Here is a 24,097-nt window from a genome sequence, read left to right as displayed (position 1 = left end):
CAGGGGTGCCTGTGCACACAGACAACTGTTGCCTTCAATTAGGTGCCAATATTTGGCTGTTCATTTACGGCTCACAGCAAGCATCCAGCTCCGCTTTGGATTTGCGTGAGGCCCTAGCACAAGGCTCTTCTGATTTGTGCTGGATAGAAGCCCAGCACAGGCCGTCCGTGTATGCTTCTCCTCCATTTCAGATGGGAAGATCGGAAGTGGATGCAACCTCACTTCCCTTTTGTCTTTGATGGTGAGCAGGATATGCCAAATTCACTTAAACCCTCAGTAAGAAAATCTACTCTTGACAGTTTTACTCAACCATTATCAGTGCTTATCATGCTGTCAGTTCGCCAGGACAAATCATTGCTGCAGAGGGGTCAAAAAGGGGCCAGGAAATTTTTCCTGGTGAAGGTAGCATCTAAAAAGATAAAGATAGACTCTCAATGAAAGGAGGTTGTGGTTTAATGAGACTACATACTGCCAGGAGAAATGTTAAGGCATGGGGGTGGTAGTATGTTTATGCTATATTCTGTAGGGCCTAACTAAGCTATATTAAAATTTCAGTAATGTGATGATGAAATCAAAGCCAATCTCACAAGTCAAGCTTTGGGAATGGTCTATCTGTGACACAACAGTCCCTTACATAACTGTCTTCATTTATAGGCACATGCCTACAGCTTGGAGTGTGTCTTGGTTACTATTATATAAGAGAAGCAAAACACTCATAAATCTTAAATTTGCACTTACATATGTTAGTAATGATAACGAGGACAGTGTCCATAGGCGTTGTCTCTTTGTCCTTGCTCCGGAGCAGTGGTGCATCAGTGTGAGTGTGTGCTCATGTGTGTATGCATGAGATCACATGTGTATCCCTCTGCATTTATTTAGTGCTACCGCAGTTGACTGGACCATAAGACGGCAGATGTGTGAATGTGATTCATTGCCTCGGAGGTCCGAGTGAAGCCATTCGACCAGCAAGCCAGTGAGCTGTGACTGTGAACCATCATCCTCTTGACATAGCCACTCGCCGCTGCACTGTTTTTATGGACGACAACACTGCTGGCTATCCACTGGCCCAACACATTTAGCTTGGATCACAGAACACTAAAATACGAAGAGGAGTAAGACTCAGTGCAGTGATTTGAATGGGTACTTTTAGCTGAAAACTGTCATGTTTTTCTGGTTACCATGTCATTATTATATGATTTGTATGGTAGTTAGAGGTGAAAAACTAAAAAAAAAACGATTATTTACCATATTTGGAAGAACTTTTGATACTCTGCTACAGAGAAACGTTGATTGGGTTTTGGCTGGTTGCACCAATAGCTTCAGTAAATCATCTCTTCGCATTCACAGTACTTGGTCTGTCAATGACATTTTCATCGCATACCAGCAGATGAAACAAATGTGGCAGTAAGTGCTCTGTCATCATTTCTGTGGATTGAACGTGTGTGAATAAATTATTATAAGGCTCTGTGCATTAGCTCTGTAGGTGTGCAAAGGTACTGTAGCTGACAAACACATAGGAATCACTGGAAGACCATAGGAACATAGATTTGGCTGCTCTGGATGCTTTTTGTTTCCTTGTAAATTCAGCAGAATGCACCACCAACCACACTTACTTTTACCTGTTATTTGCACAGTCCCTCCATCCCTGCATAAAGAGAGAGGTTCACTTCACTGGCTACATGCTGGGTGTGCTCAGATGACAGTTGTTGAGGCTGGTGCATCTGTTTGATAAATAACACACACACATCTAGTGGCAGCATCTGAATCAAGAAGAAAAAGTCTTTTTTAAAGCATGCCTTGACCTACGTGTTACAGATGTTCTTTGTGAAAAATAAAAACGCATCTTATAGTATTCTAATTGAATACTATAAGAAAATGAACCAAAATTCATATTGGATAAATTCATAAACTTTTTCCATGTTCTTCTAAATATGACAGGTGTATATTTAAATTCAGTGAAACAGTCTAGAAATCAACATTTACTGATGTTTAATTATTCAGAGGCAATCACAGATGTGTGAATACACACATACCACGCTGAGCAGTGAAAGTAGTGCAGCATGAATCCTGTTAACAGCAGCAGATGGACCGCAGTAATAACGAGGCTGCTATTTGGCAGGTGATGTTATTCAGGGCTTGTTGGGGTCTTACAGCAAACCAAGATGACAAGAGGAAAAAAGGGGGGCACGGGGATGGAGGATAATGGGTCAGGCCAGTAGGGGTGGGAATCATCGGGAAACTCATGATTTGATTAGATTCTGATTCTTGGTGTCTGATTTGATTCAGTGTCGATTCTTGATTCAAAAATGATTCTCAGTTGAATGAATAGAAAAGGGGGCACAATCTTACACCAGTATACCATGTGCCAAACCATTCACTGGTGTCCTTATTCAAATGAAATGCAATGTGAAACATAACTGGCAGTTAAGATAAATGGTCCGCAGCTTTTTGATTTTAATAAGTTAACTGCATTAATTAATTAATTTGAAAGCATTTTACAGTCTTCTGCCTGTATGAGAATAATGAAATGAAAGTATAATTTACTGAAAAACATCACTGGTTAAATGTCTTTTATAAAAACAGAAGTTGTGTTTGCTCTGGACTAAGGGGAGGCGGATTGCTCTGTCATGGCTCCAGCAGAGGAGAGCAGCCTCTCTGGTGCTGCACTGTTAGCTCCAGGGAAAGCCATTGTTGTCCAAGACGCTGAACGGGTGCAGGGTTTTTGAGGTGAAACAGACTGTGCACAGAGTTATTTTCTGAACCTCAGAGTTGTTTGAAGTTGTTTAAGTGCTGCAGTGTGTGTTGGTCAGCTGGTCTCATTTGTTACTGCTGATTGCCGCTCCGCTCCACTAACGTTTATCTCTGAGTGATGGCGTATTAAGTATTCACAATATACTTCACGTTTATCTCGCAAAGGTAGTTATTTACTCATTAAATCAAAATGTGCCCAAACGCTGCTTTTTTCGAAGATGAACTACAGGATATCTCTAGTGTATTTGGCTGTAGACTGTCTGAGTGCATCACATTATTAACTAACATTTAGAAAATCGATTTTGACATTTGTGAATCGATTTTTTCACCCACCCCTACAGTCCGGGACAGGGGTCTCTGATCTTTATATTGGGTTAACATCTTCAATTGATTCCAACATTCTCCCCCTGTGAGCTGCAGACTATGGCTTAAGATATATAAAAACAAGCTGTCAGTAAGGGTATGCACCAAGCTACTCTTTCTTGCAAATGTATTTGTTTATGTGTTTGTATGTATGTGTCTTAATCAGCCCTATCTGGCTAAATGCCAGACCAGTGTTTGGAGTTAAACGAGCTTGGCGTGAGCTGCCTGGAGGAAAAACCATCCTCCTCCAGCTGAACAGTAACCGCAGCCCACGTGGGTCCATCCTGCAGTGTAGGATAAGGTCTAAGGTCATTTCACTATTGTGTGTGGTTATATAAATGTTAGTGGCGACTTGAGGCAAAGGTCTGCTTTGCGTAGTTAAACCTCAGGAGGACTGATAGGTCCTGACAGACAGGCCTGGTCTCACTCCTGGTACGGCTGCCTCTGTTAACTGCAGAGCCTCTTCTTTTTCCATCTGCCTCACTCTCCATTGTGTTTATCCTCCCTTTTCTGTCCTCCACTGTCCCACTGTCTGTTTCCCACGTGTCTATATACCATATTCCTCCCCTTCCTTCATCCTACTTTACATAAGCTGGAGCACAGTCAGTGCTGACTGCCACCAGTGAGGATAATAATGACTGCCAGTTTTGCAGTCAACACTATGCTGGAAGGCTTCACCAAGTTGTGACCAGCCCTATAGAGCCAATCACAATGTTTGTTTACAATAATTTCCGGATATAAAACCCCTGCATCATGTACATACAATTTAATGGCGCAAAGCAAAAATAAATGTCAGTTTAAGCAAGGAAAGAAGTAAACGAAGAAGTGTGTATATATAAGTTATAATTAAGCTAAGTATAAATGAATAAAGCAGTGGTAAGGCGGCTTCCCACTATGACAAAGGAAGCCACCAGTTAGTCCGACCAGCGGTGAGATGTCGCTGTTGGGTAGATTTGGTTTAACAAAGACGCTAGCAAAGCAACACAGTCCATAAAATAAGCACAGCAGAAACGTCAGCTGGCTTGGACCAACTGCGTTTAACTATATATCTTAAAACGTCACAGTTACGGCTGAAGATGACAATCTCCACAATTCAAATCAACTGCTAGTGGTCTATAAACGTGAATGTCTGTCCCTGACTCACCGTCTCACTGACTGAGTGATGAAGTTACCGCATTAGTCAGCTGAAGCTTGGGAATCCTAGAATGCATTTCACACCAACCAGCAGTGATGTCAGATTTTGAGCCAGGCTAAAAGCTGTTGTAATTTTCACTGTTAATATGTCACTTTATTAAGTTTGAATATTTTTTCAGGTGAGAAAGTAACCATTTAGATTGCCAATGTGCGGTCAGTTTATGCAAATAACACCTATTTGGAAAATTGCTCTGATGTTTTTGGAGATGTGAGGAGCCACTTGCCGGGTGAGAGCAGCAGGTCATCTCAGCTTCTCAGCTGCTAGCAGCCCAACTCCTGAGATGATCGGCCAGTCAGCGTCCATCATCATGATGATCCAGAACATGATCCAATTAACTGATCTGTGCAGCTCTTTGGTAATTTACCACTGGCTCTGATTTCTCTGTAGCATTGTGATATATGATATAATTCCTTTTGCAAGATAAATGTCCGTCTCGCAGATTAAATCTAACAATTGCAGCTGTTCTAGTTTAAATACTAGTCATGTTGCAGATCTACAGTGAGTTCAAACAAAGTTAACATTACAGTGGAAGAGAGGAAGCAGAAGGACTCAGAGTCAGCTAGAGGAGTAACTAAGTAGTAGTCTTTTCTGTATTTTGCTTTTGCAAACCATTCACATTCAAGTTTATCATGATACTGCTGTGTTAAAAAGTCTTGTTTGGGAGTGAAATTGGTGCTCTTTAAGCATACTAATAAAAACTAGAAGAATGTAGTATGTATTAAACCGGTGGCTAATTTAATGTAGTACCTGGCTACCACACATGGAAGTCCAGTCATTGAAATGCTGCATAATAGCTGTAATACATAATTAAGCTAAAAATCTCCCAAAAGGTCACCTTTAAGACTCATTTCAAGCAATGGCTTAAGGCAAACTAGAGCTGTGATCACTTTTAACCAGACATGTGCACAATGTATTTTCTTTTTCTTCTTGTGTATTTGTATTTGCATATTGTTACTTATACTGTTTTCTGTTTTTTGTTACCTGCCTAGGGACTACAGAGATAAATTAGCATTCTTGTTAGCTCCGGCATGTTTACATCTTGTATTTTATACTGATGTTTATTAATGTGCTCTGTCCCTATCAAGTAAACAAATAATAAAATATAAATAAATACATTTTTTTAATCAGTTATACCCTGATTTAATGTAAACATCTGGGCATCTTATTACATGCTGACCACCTTAATGAAGAGTGTTGAAAGTAGAGCAGTAAATGTTTTTTCAGCCCTTGATTAGGGTCAAAAATTACTCAGAAGTTTCCTGAAGCGGGGAAAAACTTTTAGTGGTGAGTTGGCCAAAGTATTTTCAGATTTAAATTATGTACATTCAATAGTCAGGTGAGTAGGCGAACTATTTTAAATATGGATCTATATCTAGTAACTATCTGGAGTTGCTTCAGTAGTAGTGAGGTGAACGGCTCACCTGTGTGGGAAACAGGAAGAGGTGGACTGTGAACAAGCTGAGTAGGTGCTGATCTAATTGTAACAGGACTAAGAGAGCTCTTGGTTTTAGAGCGATGCAACGATGACTGTGACTAACAAGGGCATGATAACTCAGATATCCTCACTCACACACACATACACACACAGAGGTGCAGTGATGAGGGGGACAACAGACAAGCCAAAGTCTGACTGACCAGGATAGATAACAAGGAATCGTGTGGGAGTAGTGATAACAGCTGCTGTGGATTCTGTCTGTCTTTTTGCTCTTACTTGCACGTTTGTGTACACACACATACACGCACGCAGGCATGCGCACTCACACACACACACACAACCTCACTCGATACTGAAGAGAACGCTTGGAGCTTGAAATATGCCCACCGATAAGAGGAATAAAATAGAGGCAACCAAGGGGAGAGAATTGTACCTGCAGGAAGAATTGGATTTGCCTCCCTTTCGAGATGTGTCGATTGAAGAGACAAGCAGGGAGCCTCACAATGCCTGTGACGGCCAAACGCAAGAGGGGGAAAAGGGACTGAGAGGTGCTTTTGTCTCCATCCTCTCTGTCCCATTATCACCCGTATCGCCTTCACCAGAGACAAGACACTGCAGTGGGCTTGATCTCATGATCAAATCTATATGGACGAGTGGGATATGTGTGTCAGTTGGGGGAGTGGAGGACTGCATTGTGTCTCAATTGTGATCCTCTGGACTCACATACACAGTACTCAGTCGTATCCATCTAAATATAGCGCATTGAATCATGCAGACACCTTAAGTAACACTCCTCCACAATCTAAAAATCTCATTCAGCTTCTTGGGGAAAACTGCCTGGCAGGCAGTGCAAATCGGTGTCTTTATCATTGTTCAGTGTAATGGCAGAGTAAGTGGATGGCTGAGACCTTAATTGTGTCAGTCTGCTACAGTGCTGTTAAGACAAGCTTGTTAGGCCACATTTTGTCTTCTTTAGCCCCCTTCACTCCACAGAGATTCATTCCTTCCTCCCACCACAGCTCTCTCTTTTCCATTTGCATGCAGAGAATGTTCACCAACTATTTTGCCTTGCAGTGGCATTTTTAAACGTGGCTGTCAGGACTGTGTGCGGGTGCGTGGGGTTGAAGGGTGGTGTGGGGGTGCTGAGATGTCATGAGACATGGGTCACATGATGCCTGCAGCTGACCTTTTTGACCCCTAATGAGCATACTGTGTCTATAGATGGAAAAGGCCCCGAGGACAGTGACCAACCGCTGCGTGCTTGCCACAATGGCACCACCTATTGCCCTAAGTCTGTGCATGTGTTTGTGTTTGTGTGTGTGTGTGAGAAGTTCCATATATATACATATATATTCCCTTTATTTGACAGTGATGCAAGGATCTGTATAGTTAAACAGAAATATTAAAAGGTGTTTGAGTTTTAACTGCACTTTTATGGAATTCATGGTTTTCAGACTATTTAAGGAATAACTAGGTTATAGCTGCGACTGATGATTACTTTCATTCAATCATTCATCATCATCAATTATTTTCTTGATTAATCTATTAATCATTTTGTCTATAAAATGTCAGTAAATAGTAAAAAAAATGCCCCTTATAATTTCCCAGAGTTTAAGGTAGCGTCTCCAAATGTCTTATTTTGGTCAAACAACAGTCCAAAACTCAAAGATATTCATTCAGAGAAGCATCAAATCTTCACATTTGAGAAGCTGAAACCTGCAAGATTTTGGTGTTTTTGCTTAAGAAATGACTATAACGATTATTTGATCTTCACAACAGTTACCAGGTAATTTTCTGTCTATTGACTAATTGATTAACCGACTAATCGTTGCAGCTCTAAACTATGTGATGGTTGTGATGGCGGGTGATGTATAGCAAGAAAATCGCAGGGCAAAAATGCTGAATGTATGTTTGAGGTAAATTAAGAAACAGTTTGTCCACCAGAGAGCACTGACAAGTGTATTTTTAGAAATGAAAACTAACTGAAAAAAGATGTTTATGTTGTGTTTATGTGGAAAAAAAAGGTTTCAGCCTCAAAAATCCAGTACCAAGGGGATTCAATTTGCAGTGTATTATAATACAACTTCTGACATGCTTGCTTGTGTGTGCATTGAACTGAAAACTGAAACTTCAAACTTACTACATATTTAATTTAAAAATGGTTCTTTTTAGCTGGCTGTAAAAGAAACAATGGAGACTTGATCACACCAGGACTTTGTGTCATCCCATTGGTCAGTCCTGCTGTTCTGTACCCACTGGCACTGCCTCAGGCCTCCTCGAAGCAAGGGCACCTTCACTGAGCATCAGCACCCTCGTCTGCCAGCACTTTGTTCCCGAACTCATCTCTTGTGCACAGATACAGCCTGTGACATCGCACAAAAACTCAAGAGACAGCCTATGAGAGGTTTGCACAGTTGCCCTGGGCGTTGTGTGATCGGTCCAATTTATCCCACAAATCCTCCCTGCTTCCCTTCTTGTCTTTCCTCCTCACATATCCATCCCTGCGCCGCTGCCAAGTTCCACTCGGTTGACTGAATGGTTGTGAAAGGGTTGTTTAATCTGTTTTTGGGGTTTGACTGACCCTGCTCTATCAGCATGTGGCTTTCCAGGTGCAGGCACTTTGTCTCACGCTTTGATTTTTAACATAAGCATAGATTTTTGTTCTGATATTTCAGCCTGTAAAAACTCAAAGATCAAAGTTGATGGCATGTTAACACTTTTATCGACTGAATCTTTTTGAATTGACATTTTTTGTAACTTCAAAAAACTCATTTATTTGGTAAACAGCAAGTTCTAAAAGATGATCAACAGTTGAAAAAGGAAGAGATAATTTTGTCAGTCGCTGTTAAAAATGGCCAGATTATTGTCAACACCTTTTGAAGAGAGAGATTTAACAGATTTTTGCCTGTGTTTACACATTTCCTTTTCTTCAGGAGGCAGTGGTGCATGAGAGACTGAAATACACTTTGCCTCCAAGCTATATCACCAGACTTTAAAACCGCTGTTCTCTATTCCTTCTCTGACCATGACATATTTTTAGATGTAGATCAAAGGATAATTGATAGAAGAACAATTTGTCCACAGTGTTCAAAATCTGCAACTTCCCATCAGGACCATGTAGATACAGAATATAGGTGATAAAGTGACAAAAATGGAAAAGGTGAGTGATTAAAGGGCACTTCAGATGTGGAAAAGCTGGGTGCCTAGTCTTGCAATTCACGGCTCTTTACACCCAAGTATAATTGATTTCGACATGTTCCTCTCTGGGATATTTACAGCAGTCAGATGAATGTGAAACAGCTATTCACAGCACATTCTATAGTATTGAATCACAGCACATACTGTATTGCAATATATTGAAAAAATTGCAGTATCAATGATGGTATCACATCCTACTCCCCCTCCCCCGCCCCCCCCCCTCAACAGAAAACCTCTCTCATTTCTTATCCTGCTTCCCTGCCCTGAAACACACAGAGCCCCTGGTGTGGACTCTGGCATTGATCTCTATGAGAGAAGATGATCGATCTCTCTCTTTCTCTCTCTCTCTCTCTCTCTCTCCACACTGCTTTTTCATCTTTCTCTACTTTGCCTCAAGCTCCCTCTCTCTCTCGCTCTCTCTTTGTATGTCTCGAACTCTCTCTTTTTCTGTGGTAGACTTTTCCCCCCTCAAAGCTTTGGACAACCTCCATCTCTGCACAGGAGCTGGAAACTTTTTTTTTTTTAAACATGCAACATAAGTCTTTTTAAACCTTGAAACTCTCTTCATTTTCATGCAGAAATTGCATTAAATAGTGCACATGAATGTACACACGGTGGTACACGGAGTATCTGGAGAGACTGGGTTCATCTTGTGTGACCGAGCACAGTCGTGTATTCTTAAGGGACAACACCCTTTCAATTTCTATTGACTACCAAATGAGGGGAAGCAATGAATGGACAGCTCAAGTTTCCCTTGGCAGACATGTCCATTTTATTTAAGTGTTTTGCCCTCCTAACAGGCTTGTTGGCTGGCTTAAATAGGACTCCTGTGGGCTCGCGAGTATGAGCGCTTGTTTTTTCGTCACTTTTTTTCTTTTCTTTTTTCTGATTGTGTTATCAGTTGTTGGAGCTGACAGGGGGTTGCTGCAGTGGTTAGTTTGTGTTCATGTCCTTCACGTCTGTATGGACAGCGAGGGAGTTGGTATAATAAAATTTCCCTCACAGGCCAAACAAGCGCAGCTGCACAGTGCGAGCATGCAGACATTTATTATTGAGCAGCTTGCTTTCATTATTCATACTAGTGGGTTTCTGTGCACTCAGCAGATAAACTTCTTTGAGTCTGTTTGTTCATCAGACACTCTACTCATTGATGTTGGCACACAGATGTCTATGAATATTTAGTTTTGCATGTCTACAGTGGGATAAACCATGTTTGCTAAATGAATGTCTAGAGCAATCTAATCTTTTTGTATCAAAATACAATGCAGGCTGTGTCCAGCTGCTCACTCAGTATAAGGTTGGTCATTGATCATGCTCTGAATACAATATAGTGGACAGTAAGCCATTGTTGAGTCTCAGTGATTTCTATTCATACGCATGGAAAATATTTGAAGGGGAAACTTTGGTTTCTTTGCTGTCTTCTCCAAAGAGTTGTATGAATAAAAAAAAGACAGCCATATAACTTGAGGATACATATGATGGTGTTTTTTGTTACATTGTTGATGATAATGAAATAACAGGGGTTGTGATTTTCCATTTTTCAGTGGTCAGTGTTGCAGTTGTTTTTTGTGTTTGTGTCTGAAGCAACTCCTGAAAATTGTTTACAGCTGGCAGCCAACATTATAACAACCCAGAAAGCCAGCCAGTCAGTGAAAACATGCCATCTGAGTACCTGAATACCATCTGAGTGCCAGTGTGCCAGCATGCTCTCTTTGATCAGTGCTGGCTGTGTCAAGAGGAGAAGCAGTGCGTTGTGCTAAATGACTTGCTTCCTTCACACCCCTGCTTGATTGGGACCGCTTATACGTACATGAATAATGGCGACAGACAAACCGGAGGGACCGAACGATTGAGCTCAGGTGGGGGGAAAACTTGGGAAAAAAAAGCTTCACACTTCACAGAACAGCCTTTGTTTATGTAGATGTAGGCAGTGTTTCAGAGAGAATATCATGAGAAACACAACGCAGACAAAAATTCAGAGTAATTGAAGGTAGGAAGCAAGTTTATCATGTATCCATATCTCTCACCAAAGTTTCCCACTACTGGAAAACCTAGTTACCAGCACGAGAGTTGCAGGTGTATTTTTAGCCCAACAACAAGATGTCTGTGTGTGTATGTTATAGCACCTCACTGGTGAGAGGGCCTGAGAGGTGTCATCTCACTGCTGAAAGGTTGCTGGGCCGGCTGGTACAGAATTTTAATTGGCACAAAGACACACTGGCACATGCCACGATATGTTCTGCCAACATGATCTGCAGTGATGGGAGGGGAGGGAGGTCGGGGGCTCGGGGATGTTGTACTGTCTAACACGGGGTTGCTGTGTGTGTATGTGAGGATGTTTTGGTTATATTGGCCTAGTGTTTGCATAGCGTTTTTGATGAGAACTTCTGCCAACCTCATAGGTTGCTGTCAGAGAACTGCAGCGTGTTCAGTGTGTTTGTGCATGTTATTTCATTCTGCACATGTGCACCAGGGACCTCTTACTGTGCAGAGGAGCCAGCTTTCCTCTCCTGTCAGTTTTGACAGGCTGTTCCCCACCAACAATGGCAAAGCATTAAAACCTGGGTGTACACAAAATGAACTAGTGTATTACGTCTTGTCAGAAGGAAAAAGTGTTTATAGCTGTTCTGAGCGGTCACTCTCAGAGGTGGGGCTAAAAAGCCTGCCGTCATCGAGATGGGCGAGATGCGATAATCAGTCAAATGTGTCAAGGTTCTGTTTGCAGTCTGACTCTGTGTCCCTAGTTGTTATTCTCCTCCTCTCAGCCTTTTCTCCTTATGTTAAGACTGGACTAGTTGGAGAAGGCTGTTTTGAGTTGTATCTTTAAAGACTTCTAGCGTGATATCATTGCCTTTATTAGTTAGACTGTATTCACTGTGTTTCAGGGGTTTTGTTTTTCTGTTTGCCCTGTGTTTTTCCTCCTATGTTCCTGTACTCCTCCTCAGCCCGCTTTTCCCTCCACACCTGCCCTGCATCCAGTCTCGTTAGACCTGCCCCGCTCCCTGTGTCTTCCCCAGCCAACCAGCTCCCAGCCTGCCCATGTGTCTTGCCACCTGTTCCTTGTTGTTTCAGTTTATATTTAAGTCCTGGTTTTCGACTCAGTTTTGTTGGATCCTTTGTTCAGTCTGCTCTGTTTGTGCTGCATCCTGTTTCTGTTTTGCCTTGACCTGCCAGCTCTGTTTTTGCCTGCACAAGCCTTAAATAAAGAAGTTATTCTTCAGCCTCGCTCAGCCTGCAGTCTCCTGCGTTTGGGTCCAGCTGCTCCGTTCCACCTAACACAAATGTGGATAACGGTGCCCACTCAATCCTTCCTTGAGGGCGTCCATTGTGTTTCATTCCTTTACACATACAAAAAAAAGTGACCAGAGCAGTTGTGTGAAGAATTTTAAAAACTAGAGCTTAAGGGAGAAATTCATCTAATGCTTACTTTCTTACCTTTGCTCACCAGACCAGACAGGTCATTGTCAGTCACAACCACCTATTCGAGGCTCCAAGCAGCGATTTGGTGAAACCTTCCTGACCTCTCTATACACTACACAACCTGGGTGTGAGGGACGTTCCTGTGTGAGGTGGGGCATCTGATAAAGCTTGAGTGATCCTGAGGTTTCAGGCCTTATTCCTTTCAGTATTTAACCGATGAGTCCAAAAATCTCAGTCGTGTTCCTATTTCGCAAGGACATCTGATTCAGTTGTATCCACAGGAGGACAGCAAAGTCAGCATTTTATTATCTTGTGAGTCTGGCCATGTGAGCTGTTTTTAAAGATAATACTGATGGAATTCTAGCCTGATGTGCTAATGAGAGAGAAAATGAAAGGACAAATAGCATTTAAAAATTTATAACAGCCTCATTAGCATAACAAAAAAGATGAGCTAGATATTATTTTTCCTGTTGTCTCTGCAGTCACAAAAAATGTCTTCTAACCATCTAAAGGAAACAGCAGTCCCTTTAATAAGTTTTGAGTTTGACAGCATTCATTTCTTTTTTTTTTTCCCCCCTCTGCTGTGTTTTCTTTGGAAAATGAGCTGTGCTACATGTCCTGCACTGCATATTCACATTACTGATTTAAACCAGCTGCTGGTAAGCTTCGCCTGCTCCCTCTGCCATTGGCTGCTGTGGCTCCTTCAGCTTCCCTGATTTGATGTCTCTGTGTTTTTTTTGTTTGAAGCTGCTCATACTGCAGGAAATCAAGTCCACAGTTGTAGTGCACAAGTTCCCGGATCACCAGACAAGGGCAGAACATGTTCAGGCTAATTTAACATAGAGAATACAAGCATCTACAAGCTGTGTTGGCTCTGAGGAAGGATTTTTGGGAACTAATTTACCACACATTTTTTGTTTGCTACTTAATAATGGACGCAGGGCTGTTGCAGCAGGTGAATCATTGACCTGTAGGTTACGGGATGTAAATAACTAAAGGACAAATCTGCTCCTGTGGTTGCATTTACTGCGTCTTACTAATGTATTCTGTATTTGTGGAAGCACACAGTATGTGGGCCCTTGAATAGAACCAGACACTTAATCTGTGCCGTGTGTTGGATTCTGTTGATTCATGGTGATCCAGTGAGAAAATCAGCTTGACTAACTGTACAGACCATGAATTTTACATCACTTAATGATGAGATCTCTCTTATTTCACAAGGCTGTGGCCGTTTCATTTCAATTCCAACCAGCTCCCTTGCTGGTTTACTGCTAGTTGCTTTTTCTATTGCCCCTTTTTTCTTTGGCTTTTCTCAGATCTAACAACTGTGGTGGCAAACATGAGGCTAATAAAAAAAAAATAGCTTCACTGCTGGATAATAGTTGTGTTTGTGTTTTGTTCACATAATTCCTATTCATGTCTGAGATGAGGTATTTGTTAAAGGGAGCATATCATGCTTTTTGTGATTTTCTGTCATTTTTATAATGATGTCAAGTGTCTGTGTTAAACATGATCAAAGGTCTAAAACTCCCTGCAAGTCAAAAGCCGGGGCTTCAACCTGCTCTGAACCCTGTTTTGCAATATTACCTCTACTTCCTCCTCGTGATGACATCAGATTGTTTTGCACATGTCCACAAACAATTTGGTTCTGTAGTCTTTGTTGCTAAGGTTGTTGCTAAGGCTGTCCTTGTGTTGTTCACGTTGTCCACTCGCATATTTCGGATCAGATTCAGGCTCGAACATGTATGGATGTGTTTGAGAAATTTATACTGTATTTTGAGTAAGGAAGGTTAAAAAGAAGTGAAATCCGACCACTACTGTTTGTTTATGTAGCTTTCGGCGCCACCGTAAGTCTGCCAACGGGAACAATCATAACAATCAGAACAGAGTGGGCTCATTGGGGAAGGGGCCTTAAAAAGGTGGTAGCTAAAACAGCCTGTTTCAGACAGACAACTGAATTTTTTTAACTGTAAATCATGCAAAGATATACCAGTAGAACCCCAGAATATAAATATAGACCTGGAAATGTGCATGATACATCCTCTTTAAATAGCTTTTCTCTTGCTTTCTTTGTATAATTAATCACCCCTTCCTTATATAATTTGCTAAAAAAAATCCTACAGGAAACACTGGTTGCGTTTGTATGGCTGTGTGTGTATCTAATTCTAGCTTATAGTGCATCGAGGGTCTTGTGTCTCTACCAAGCCCTTCAGATTAAAGGCCCTTGACCTGCTCCATATTGAGAGGTCCATGGCTACATTGTGCGACAGTGTGAGTGAATAAATGCTCCATTAGGATTCATTAGAGCCTCTAGTTGGACATATTGTCCTGAGTGCAATGAGCTGCACCAGTGGAGGCCCACTGCTCTCCACCGGCACGTGCCGTCCGTCACCCTGCTTTCTGCTTGTACACAATGGATGAGCAACCCCCGCCCCCCCTAATCTCTCTCTAATTCCCTCTCTCATATTGCATTAATTCATCAATCGCTATCACTGCTTTGACACATCACCTCGATCTTAGATCATTCATTGCTTCCGTCACCCATTACTCCGGCTTTTCCTCCCCCACCTTCTTTGTCTCTGCCACTTTTGGGATTTTACAAAGTGACCAATGACATCCCACTGCAACCGTCGCCATGGTGACGGGTGACAGCGGGAAGCACCACCCAAGATGAATGGACCGTAAAAGTAGGAGGATAGTGGTGAAGGGGTTTTTGCAGAGAGGAAAGAGGCTGGCTAGCCCGTAGACTGGATGGAAATAATAAAGAAGGGAAAAGAAAGGGAAATAGCAGGTAGGTGAAATATTTCTTTATCTAGTGATCAACCCCTGATCATTTGATATTCATATGGGCTGCGGTGATATCACTCTTCTATTTTACTGGCATGACACAGTCAGTCAGTGAAGGAGGAAAAACTAAAAGGGACAAGGAAGGAAATGTATTGAAACCAGAGTTCTCCTGTCAGCTGCCCTTTTCATTGAATCAGGATAAAACTGACGGTGGAAGAGTGTAATTTTCTCACAGTTAGTTCTGTCAATGCTGTCACATTCAACCTTTCTTTCACAGAGCAGCTATTGTGCTGAATAGTCAGAAATCTGTCTCAATGTAATCACAAGGAAGTTATAAATGCCTCGTACGCTTTCAACCTGATAAGCCATTGTGGAATAGCAGCCGGGTACTATAAAGGTCTTTGAACATGATTGTCCATTAGCTAAATCTGAGAATGGTCTATTTGTTAGCATAAAAAGAGTCACTGTGAAATAGCCCAGCTGAAAAGGTTTCTGAACCCATTTTCTGTAGCTCTGCTCTCTTGATGTGGAGAGTTTTTTCGAAGTGACGTACGAGCATAAGTTCGGTCTCACACCTGCTGTAAAAGTCTGTTTAGGGAGAGTGAGTAAACACCACACCACAGCTGCATGATGTGTGAGGAGATATGCTGCCGGTCTGAAAAATATTTAACCAAGAATATTTTGGTTAATATGCAAAGTTTGTCTGTCCTGAAAGGCCTGTGGTTGTGCAGATATGTAAAATCTGTTCACCAGATGATCATACGCATAGCTTTAGTCAAAACATATCGGCTTGGTAAATGGCTACTTTTATTTGGCTGGGTGTGGATTGTTATTTATGTGTTACATGTTAGCCTCAAATCAGCATCTCGGTCAGTGTAGTAGCAGACTGCTCTTTCATGTAATTGGCTGTCTTTCTAATTAACTATTCTGCAACACTTTCATCTCTGCAGTCTGAGGAAAGTCCTGACACATCAAGAACTTAATGTCTTTATCATTTACTGTCTTGTCACTCTACCCTTTCCCCTTTAAAGAACACCCACTGTGCTGCACAAAATGTCTTTATCTGAGTTTCTCGTACATTTTATTCCATCTCACTTCTTTAAAGTTAAATATCTCATCTGAGCTCATATCGAATAACTTTTCAACCAACTTGTGTTCATATGGTTTGGTTTATTCCACACAATTTCAATTCTTCTTTCATGAAAAAAAGGCTTTGTGAGATTAAAGGGATACTTTAAACCTGGACCCTATTTTCCCATCATTTTGTGTTTAAGTAACTAATGGAGACAACAATTTTTGGAATTGGTCCATTATTGAGCGAGAGCACTTTAGCCAGCAGCTGCGAAACGGGCTGCAATATAATCCCTTGGGGCAATTGCGCCCCGTCGATGTCCGTCCACTAAAAGTGCTGGTTTTTGCCACTGACAGGTGCAGATTTTTATTATAAGTGTCTGACAACATTTTGGAAAGGATCCCTACAGATAAATGAAACGTTTTTCTTTACTTTCCGCTCGATCTGGTCTGTTTGTTATCATGTGTAACAAAGTCTCGCTCAAGGAGAAGTCTCGTTCTGAAAGCTTGTGAGAACTGAGTTGATTCCACCTTGTTAGTCACATCTGATTTTACGAGTTTAAATGGGTTTTACTTAAGTGTCGTCTTTCTATTTCTTTCTCTTTAATTTTCCTTTTCTCTCTCTGTCAGAACCAAGATAATGTGTAAGCGATTTCTTATGGGAACCCATGAGAAATGACAGCACTTTTCTCATGGGAATAGCGCTGTCATATGTCATCATGTCATTGTATAGTATGGAAACCCTCTGTGGACAAATACAGCATGTTTGTGTGTGTGTGTGTGTGTGCATCATGTATGTGAGTGCCTCTGTGCAGAGAAAATCCTCTTTTCCCTCCTGTGAAGAGCAGTCTTGTGTTAACGTATGTCCAATCAGTGAGGCTAGCACATGTATGCTGCAGTCAGTAATCACACACACAAACACATTTTTTTGAATAGCAAGGCAACTCAACTGTGTTTACTCACTAATAACGTGCTAACCCATATCACAGACATGTAATTGAGCCTGTTGTACTATTAGAGAAAAGAGCTATCATCCTAATTTAATGTTTTAATGATTCATTATGCAAATAAACTGTCTTGTAACCATGCAGTTCACAGCAGGAGCATCTCTTCTATATGAAAAACCAGCCCTGAGGCAATCAGGCGGGTAGGATCAATACCATCACTTAAAGATACTGAAATGAAAAATATATTTTCCAGGTTCTTATCCTGTGTCCCTGCATTAATCATTTATTTGTCTCTTATTACATGCTTAATATGATTCATGAAAAATGTAATATGTAAATACTGTCAAATGTAAATATATTCTTGACGTCTCGATTGTGAGGTGACTGGCTAGCCCCGCCCATCATATGAAAGCACACTTGATCCTTATCTCAAGGGTAGCAAGCAGAGCAATATCTGCTTGTGTGTGTTTGGATATCAGCTGACGAATACTAGTTTACATGTCCAAAGAATGCAGTTGAGATCTAATTTATTAATTCTACCCCTATCCTCCTCCTGATCAAATAACGCAGGTGTGGGAGGTGTGTGGAGGTCAACAATCCTCTGCAGCTCTGTATCTTTCTACAGCTCTGCATGGCACCTTTATGTGCAAAGCCATGCCCACTTTGAGCAATCCAATCACGTCTGCAGGATTTGATTTAAATCCCTTCTCATAACCAAATCCTGCCCACCAGTTCAGTTTCACTTGGAAATATGTCACGTTAGTGAAGCTAAACACGCTTTAATTTCTGTTTCACTGCCACTAAAACAGCTATTTCTATGTGGTTTTATGTTAAGGGGCTTAGGGGGTAAGAGTGAATGATGATTCTCTTTCATCTGCTGCTGCTTTGTTTTTGACTCCACCATTTTTTTTCTGTTACATGTGCTTTTAAGTCATCTGTGAACCTAAAATGGTTGTTTCTCTGTCTGTCATCTTCCTTTAACTACCATTTGAAAGCTTCATGTCCCATCATAGATTTTTAAAAAAATTTATTCACCCCCTTAGACAAAATCATCCTCAGAAATAACTCTTAGGTAGGAGGAACGTTGTTAAGAGGACAACACATTCCTTTATGGAGAGATGAGGAAGTGGAGAAGCCTTGAAGAGGGGGAGATGAGCACAGGGGGGGAGGGGTACAAGAACAGTGAACTTGCCCAGCAGATGCATTCGTCATCATCTGTATGTGTGTGTGTATATGTGTGTGTGTTAAATAAGCTAGCGTGCATGGATGGCAGAGGTATACACAGGGTTGTGACTGATTTTGATTTTAATTTGCTTCTCTATTTATCTTTCTGTTTCTGTCTGTACACCTGTACCCAGAGACTGGAAGTGCAACATATAGTCACACTTTTTCATAAACTAATGAGGTGAATAAAGGTAAATGAATGCCTTACTGATTGCTGAGAGAGCTGAGATGTGGATTGTGCAAAGGAAGATGTAATGTACCTTTTCAGTATTTTCCTCCATCTTTGTGTTGTGTACATCAATTCGTAATACACAGGAGAATGTTGTTAAGTTAAGATCCCTGTACTTACAGTGGATGTTACATTAGAAAGTGTTTGGCCTATATGTTAAAGGTCAACACAGTAACAGTCGAGTTTACACCTCTACCTTAGCAAGTGGAAGCTCAAGGGTTAACCCGACATTACCAAGACTACCAGAGGCTGTGAAAATGTCAGCGAGCATTGGGTCTAGAGGTGGTCCCAATCAGGAGGGGTGGGGAATGTGTGTGCATATGTGGGTGATGGAGTGATTGTAGGACATTTTTAAAAAAAAAAAAATCCCCAAAGAGTAGAGAGAGTGTCTTGTTATTTTAAAGGTGGGCAGGGATTTGGCGCTCTGTTTGGGTTTGTGGCAGAAACATCGCCCGCACACCTCCTTCAAACTCAGCTTTGAGAGGTGCGAGCTCTCGTTCTTTCCTTTTATGGGCATTGATGCCCCCATTTTAAGACGCTTCCAAGATGAATCACCTCAACAAAGCCTTCTTTACCGGACTCCCTCTCTCTCTCTCTCTCTCTTGCCTCTAACCATCTATAGCTGGGCCACTTCCTAGAATAGCCCTCCTTGCCCTACATTTTTATGGATACCATCAATGATGATGTTTATTCCTCAGCGAAGGCAACACCAGTAAGAAAACAGCGGGATATTACGAGTGCCAGATGTCAATTAAAGTTTAATCACTGTTTTAACGAGGTCTAATCACTGTCAAGCCCAGTCGATCAGTCAGTCCATCTGAGCACCTGGTCTCCACATCATTGCACCCACTCGCTCTAATTAAAAACAAACTACAGCAAAGAGACGAGGTGTTGTTAGTATGATTAACTAGTGTTGTCACTGAGGGAGTCAAGCTGGTAGATGGCGTCTTGCTCTGTACATTCCTGATTTCTTTTGCTCTCAGTTCTTAACCTTCTTTTCGTTAAATGTTCAATTTTGTCATTGTGTTACCTTCAAGATTTTTTTTCTCTTATCTTTTCTGTCATGTTGTTTAACTTATTACCTAAAACCATCTTTGACAGTATTAGCTATGCTAGCGCCGCAGCTCTAGAGATGGCAATGTCGGTCAGTCCGAAGCTTAAGTCCAGACTGAAATATCTCAACAACCATTGGATGGATTGCTATGAAATGTTGACCAGACATTTGTGGTCCCCAAAGATTGAATCTTATTGATGTTGGCGATCCACTGACTTTTCCTCTAGCACCACCAGCAGGTTGACATTTTTATGTTTTAGTGAAATTTATAAGGGCACGCAAAAGGGCAAGTGGTATGATTACTCTAAACATATTTTGGTTCTGGATCATTGCATTATGTGTGTCATTGTGTCTTCAGCCAGCCGTCTTTTCATCTTTTTTTGGTGTTGGTGTGAGTAGTGGAGAACTGGGCCTAAGAAGTCCAGCAGTGAGCAGCCTTAATTCCATTAGCATGGATGAGTGGGCAGACAAAGTGCTGAGGTATATTAGCCAGGTTATGCATGATGAAAAGGACAAGACAGTGCTAAGTCAGTCAAACAGATGAGGTAATATGGCTGTTAGCAATGTTAGGACATTACTTCCCTGCTGTTCCATTACATTTCATATTTCTCCAGGATCCTGTTTAACTATACTTCCCACAATTAATTCCCTCTCCGCATGCCCTTTTTACCCTTTAACATGTCATATTCTGTCATCTCTCCCTCCAACCTTTTTTTTTTCTCTGCCTCACTTAGTTGTGATAATTCTGCTGTGGCATTAGGAAAGCAATCAGTGAAACACATTTTCTCCTCGCTATTTCTCTCTTCTATTGAGTGTTGTAGTAGGCAGCACATTTACAAGATCTGTAAAAAGACTTGATGCACTAATGAAGTTTTGTCTCCTCTTCCATATTCCCCTCTCCCCTCCTCCATCCAACTCCTGTAGGTAGCGGTGTCGCAGCAGAAGGATGCCGCTAGTGAAGCGCACCATTGAGCCCAGGCACCTGTGCCACACAGTACTGCCAAGGAACATCAAGAACGAGCTGGAGTGTGTGACTAACATCTCCTTGGCCAACGTCATCCGCCAGCTCAGCAGCCTCAGTGAGTAGCAGAGACACACACACACACATACTGCTCACTATAAGTTGATTAGCTGACCATTCAGCTATTATATACTGAGTCAGCTGATGCTTTCCTGTTAGTCAGTTTTAATTCTATCCTGCCTGGAAAATATTTAGTAGGCTACATCGCAGAAATCAGAACATTAAAAGATTCAGAAAACGATTTTTGACACATTTGATAATCCTTAGCGATCAAGATCAGATTTCATGATTGCATTTTTCACACAGGAGCAGTAAAGTTTATGTGGATTTAATTATAAACTTTTAAAAAAGGTCAGTAAAGGGTAAAAATAAGTTTTATTTTGTGTGAATTTGTATGAGTTTTAAATGCTAAAATTTCAAATCCTTGAAGAGACATTTCATAAAAGCTGTGGAGGAGATTTGGATACAGATAGAAATATCTAAAAAATGAAATATTTAAAGAAACTGCATATCATGGTAATTGTTCCTTTGGGGTAGTAAGAAAGCCTGCATATTAACTACTTTCAGATTTAAAAATTTAGATATATTTGATAAGTTTCCAGAATCATAAAATTCACTCCAGTGAAAAGCAATCATGCATGATGAACAATTTTGGTATTCTTGACTATTTACAAAGCAAATCTAAAAATGCACTTCATTATTAATGACTTAATGTGGCATATCTTTCGGTTGGCATAGTTTTAATACAAAGCTGTGCTCAGGGAAAGGTAAGAAAACACCATATGGTCATGACTCATGAGCTATGACATGAATCCTCTCAGATTTATAGAGGCTGAAGGGCTCTATTTTCCCGAAATAGGGCGTAGGCGCAGATCCAAGTCTTAATTCCTGGCGTGTGGCGCGTGTGGGTGAGGCCAACACATTTTTGCAACTTTCCCGTCCATCAGCACCGGCGCACTCTGGGCCCAGCCAGGCGCAACGTGGAGGAGAGACTGAATACATTATTATAGTGGGAGGAATGCATTACGCGCAGGTGGAGTCTTGGCGGGCTTCAGTAATGACCAATCACGTGAGCTCCTTTTTAAAAGCAGCAACAGGTGAAATGAAGGAGACTAAGTGAGAGAGAGAAATGAATTCACCTCTGTGAAGCCCTGGAAGTTCGAAAATATACAATCAGGACACCCCAAAATATTAATATACATCAATCCAAAAATGCTGGCAACAGTAGAATGAAAATAAAGCTGATGTGGTCTCATGTGTGCTGCTGCTTATTTTGTGCAAACAATTAATTGAGGATAAGTAATACATTTAAACTGCAGCTCTATTCCTCCACTGCATATTTGAAAGTCCTCATTTATGCTTTTAAGTATATACGATATCCTTAAACAAACAGATACAATATTGGGTTTGGAAATTTGCCGGTTAGTGTTTGAAAAGCAAACAAGTTCTATCACTGTTTGGTCAAAATATTTAAATGATGAATGAGTAGGGAAGGTATCCACCCTGTGCTGGCTGTACGTAAAATAAGCAGGACTGTGTTTAAACCTGTTTTCATAAACATGTTTTATCTGTTCACAGTATATAGGATGTTGATGTAGGCCTACTCTGTGCACGGTACAGGACCTCCGGTTGTCAGAGGCTATTTTACACGCTGATTATATGGATACACATCCATGCATGTAGATAACTACTGCAAATATTTTGAGACTTGACTGTAAGTGGCATAACTGAAAAATCACTGTAATGATCTTAGTGACTTGACAGAAAAAATATTTTGATTCTCGAACCTGAATTGGAACTTTTAATTAATAAAAAGCTCATGACGCATCCTGAGGACAACCACATTACTTCAAATTATTTTTTTGTTGAACTTGGAATCTGTGAGTAACAGGGTTTCGGGTCCTGACCGATCCCGTCGTCACGTTGGAAGATTTAAATAATTAATGAAATTTTCTCTGCTGTGCCATCTGCGTGTAAACTGATACACAGTCCCTCTCTGAAATCAGAGACTGTAGATGAAACACATGTATCGTTCCTGCTACTGTGTGATGAGTACATCTGTTTAATAAACGAGGGAAAAGATCCAACATTCAAGTCAAGTTGTTGTGGGAAACAGAATCCGAGAGGATGTATTTCTGAACTCTGGGTCACTGGATTACACTCATGTGGATGATATTATTGTTAAAAATCTTCTTTGAAAAATAAAATAGTGTTTTTGACTCCCATGTCAATCTGCAGTAGATGAAAAAACATGTAGCAAAACTGAAAAGGGCAAATCTTAACATAAGTGAAAAGTGTTTTTTTTTATTTTGGAGACATCTGTGTGCGTGCGCCTCTGCCAACTGAAGACACAAAAATTGCTGGTTAGGTGACAGCAAGCTTTTATCTCAAATGCAATTTCGTGCCAAAATGAACACCAAAAATTGCACTGGACCACCTAACCTGCATAAACGAATCCTCAGCTGAGCCACTTCTCCCTCCTTTGGTGCCCGGAAATGTCCAAACAGGCACAGACCCACAAAACATAGACTCGCGCCTCGGGAAAATTGCATGGTGGTGATGAATAAGGGAATATTGGGATATGAATCTGGATGATGAGAAGAGGAGCGGGCCTCTGGTGATCTCGGACCTGATGCTGATGTGATGAAGTGGAGGTGAATTGGGTGGCGGAGGGTCGCAACGATTCGCACTGAAATGACAGCTAACAGCAACGGAGAGAAGAACAGATTTAAAGTTGGGCAGCTTAGACACGATAGGCTGATAGAAATCACGGCAGAATCTGATTTGTTAACGAAGATTAAAGCCCCTAATCAGCTGATACCAGAGCAGGAGAAGCAGTGGGGAGAGAGAGGAATGAGAATGAATGAATGAGTAATAGACTTCCTGCTTGAACTTACACTAAGCTCCATTACTTTTCCTCTTCAGTTTCCTTATTTGAAGCCTACTAGGAGTTAATCTGCATCTTACTTATTCGTCACTCAGCTATCACACAGCTGTCTTTGGTAAAAGGTCTCTAGCACTCGTATTCTCATCAGAGCAGTCAGCCTGCTGCATAAGGTGCCTTAGGGATTTGCTGTCACCACTGACACAGCGTTTTCTCTAGCTCTTAATATCACTAATTGCAAAATTTCATCTTGAAAATTATGCTATGATGCTTCACACAGAGGAATAACAGCACTTGTTTTTAGTGGGGATTTTTAGTGTAGCTTTTCAAAACAGAAGGACCTAATTGCTGTAGACTGCAAGTCCCCAGAGCTGACAGTAATGCTGTTTTACAACTCAAAGTGGTATGACAAATGTTGTGCCAAAGAGACATGTCTTTAAAGAAGATGAATAAACATTAGATCTCCATTTTAGACAATTTACAGTTTGTGTCATTATCAGTTCATTCACAACTAGTTA

At 41.1% G+C, this 24,097-nt stretch overlaps 1 protein-coding gene across 4 annotated transcripts in view; it reads left to right on the top strand.

Annotated features, from left to right (window-relative positions):
* wasf1 (WASP family member 1) overlaps positions 1-24,097 on the top strand; it is a 65,505-nt gene that overhangs the window by 9,044 nt on the left and 32,364 nt on the right. For 3 of the 4 annotated variants that reach the window (XM_042390787.1, XM_042390783.1, XM_042390786.1), the window contains exon 2: positions 20,599-20,753. In XM_042390787.1, the coding sequence (XP_042246721.1) occupies positions 20,621-20,753 (133 nt within the window). In that variant the 5' untranslated portion in view covers positions 20,599-20,620. Of the gene's footprint in view, positions 1-8,024; positions 8,149-20,598; positions 20,754-24,097 lie in introns of those variants that run through there. The other variant, XM_042390785.1, reaches the window with a different exon arrangement.

Source organism: Thunnus maccoyii, chromosome 17 (genome assembly GCF_910596095.1).
Source record: "Thunnus maccoyii chromosome 17, fThuMac1.1, whole genome shotgun sequence".
Classification (NCBI taxonomy): domain Eukaryota; kingdom Metazoa; phylum Chordata; class Actinopteri; order Scombriformes; family Scombridae; genus Thunnus; species Thunnus maccoyii.
This window is presented reverse-complemented; position numbering and strand designations above follow the sequence as displayed.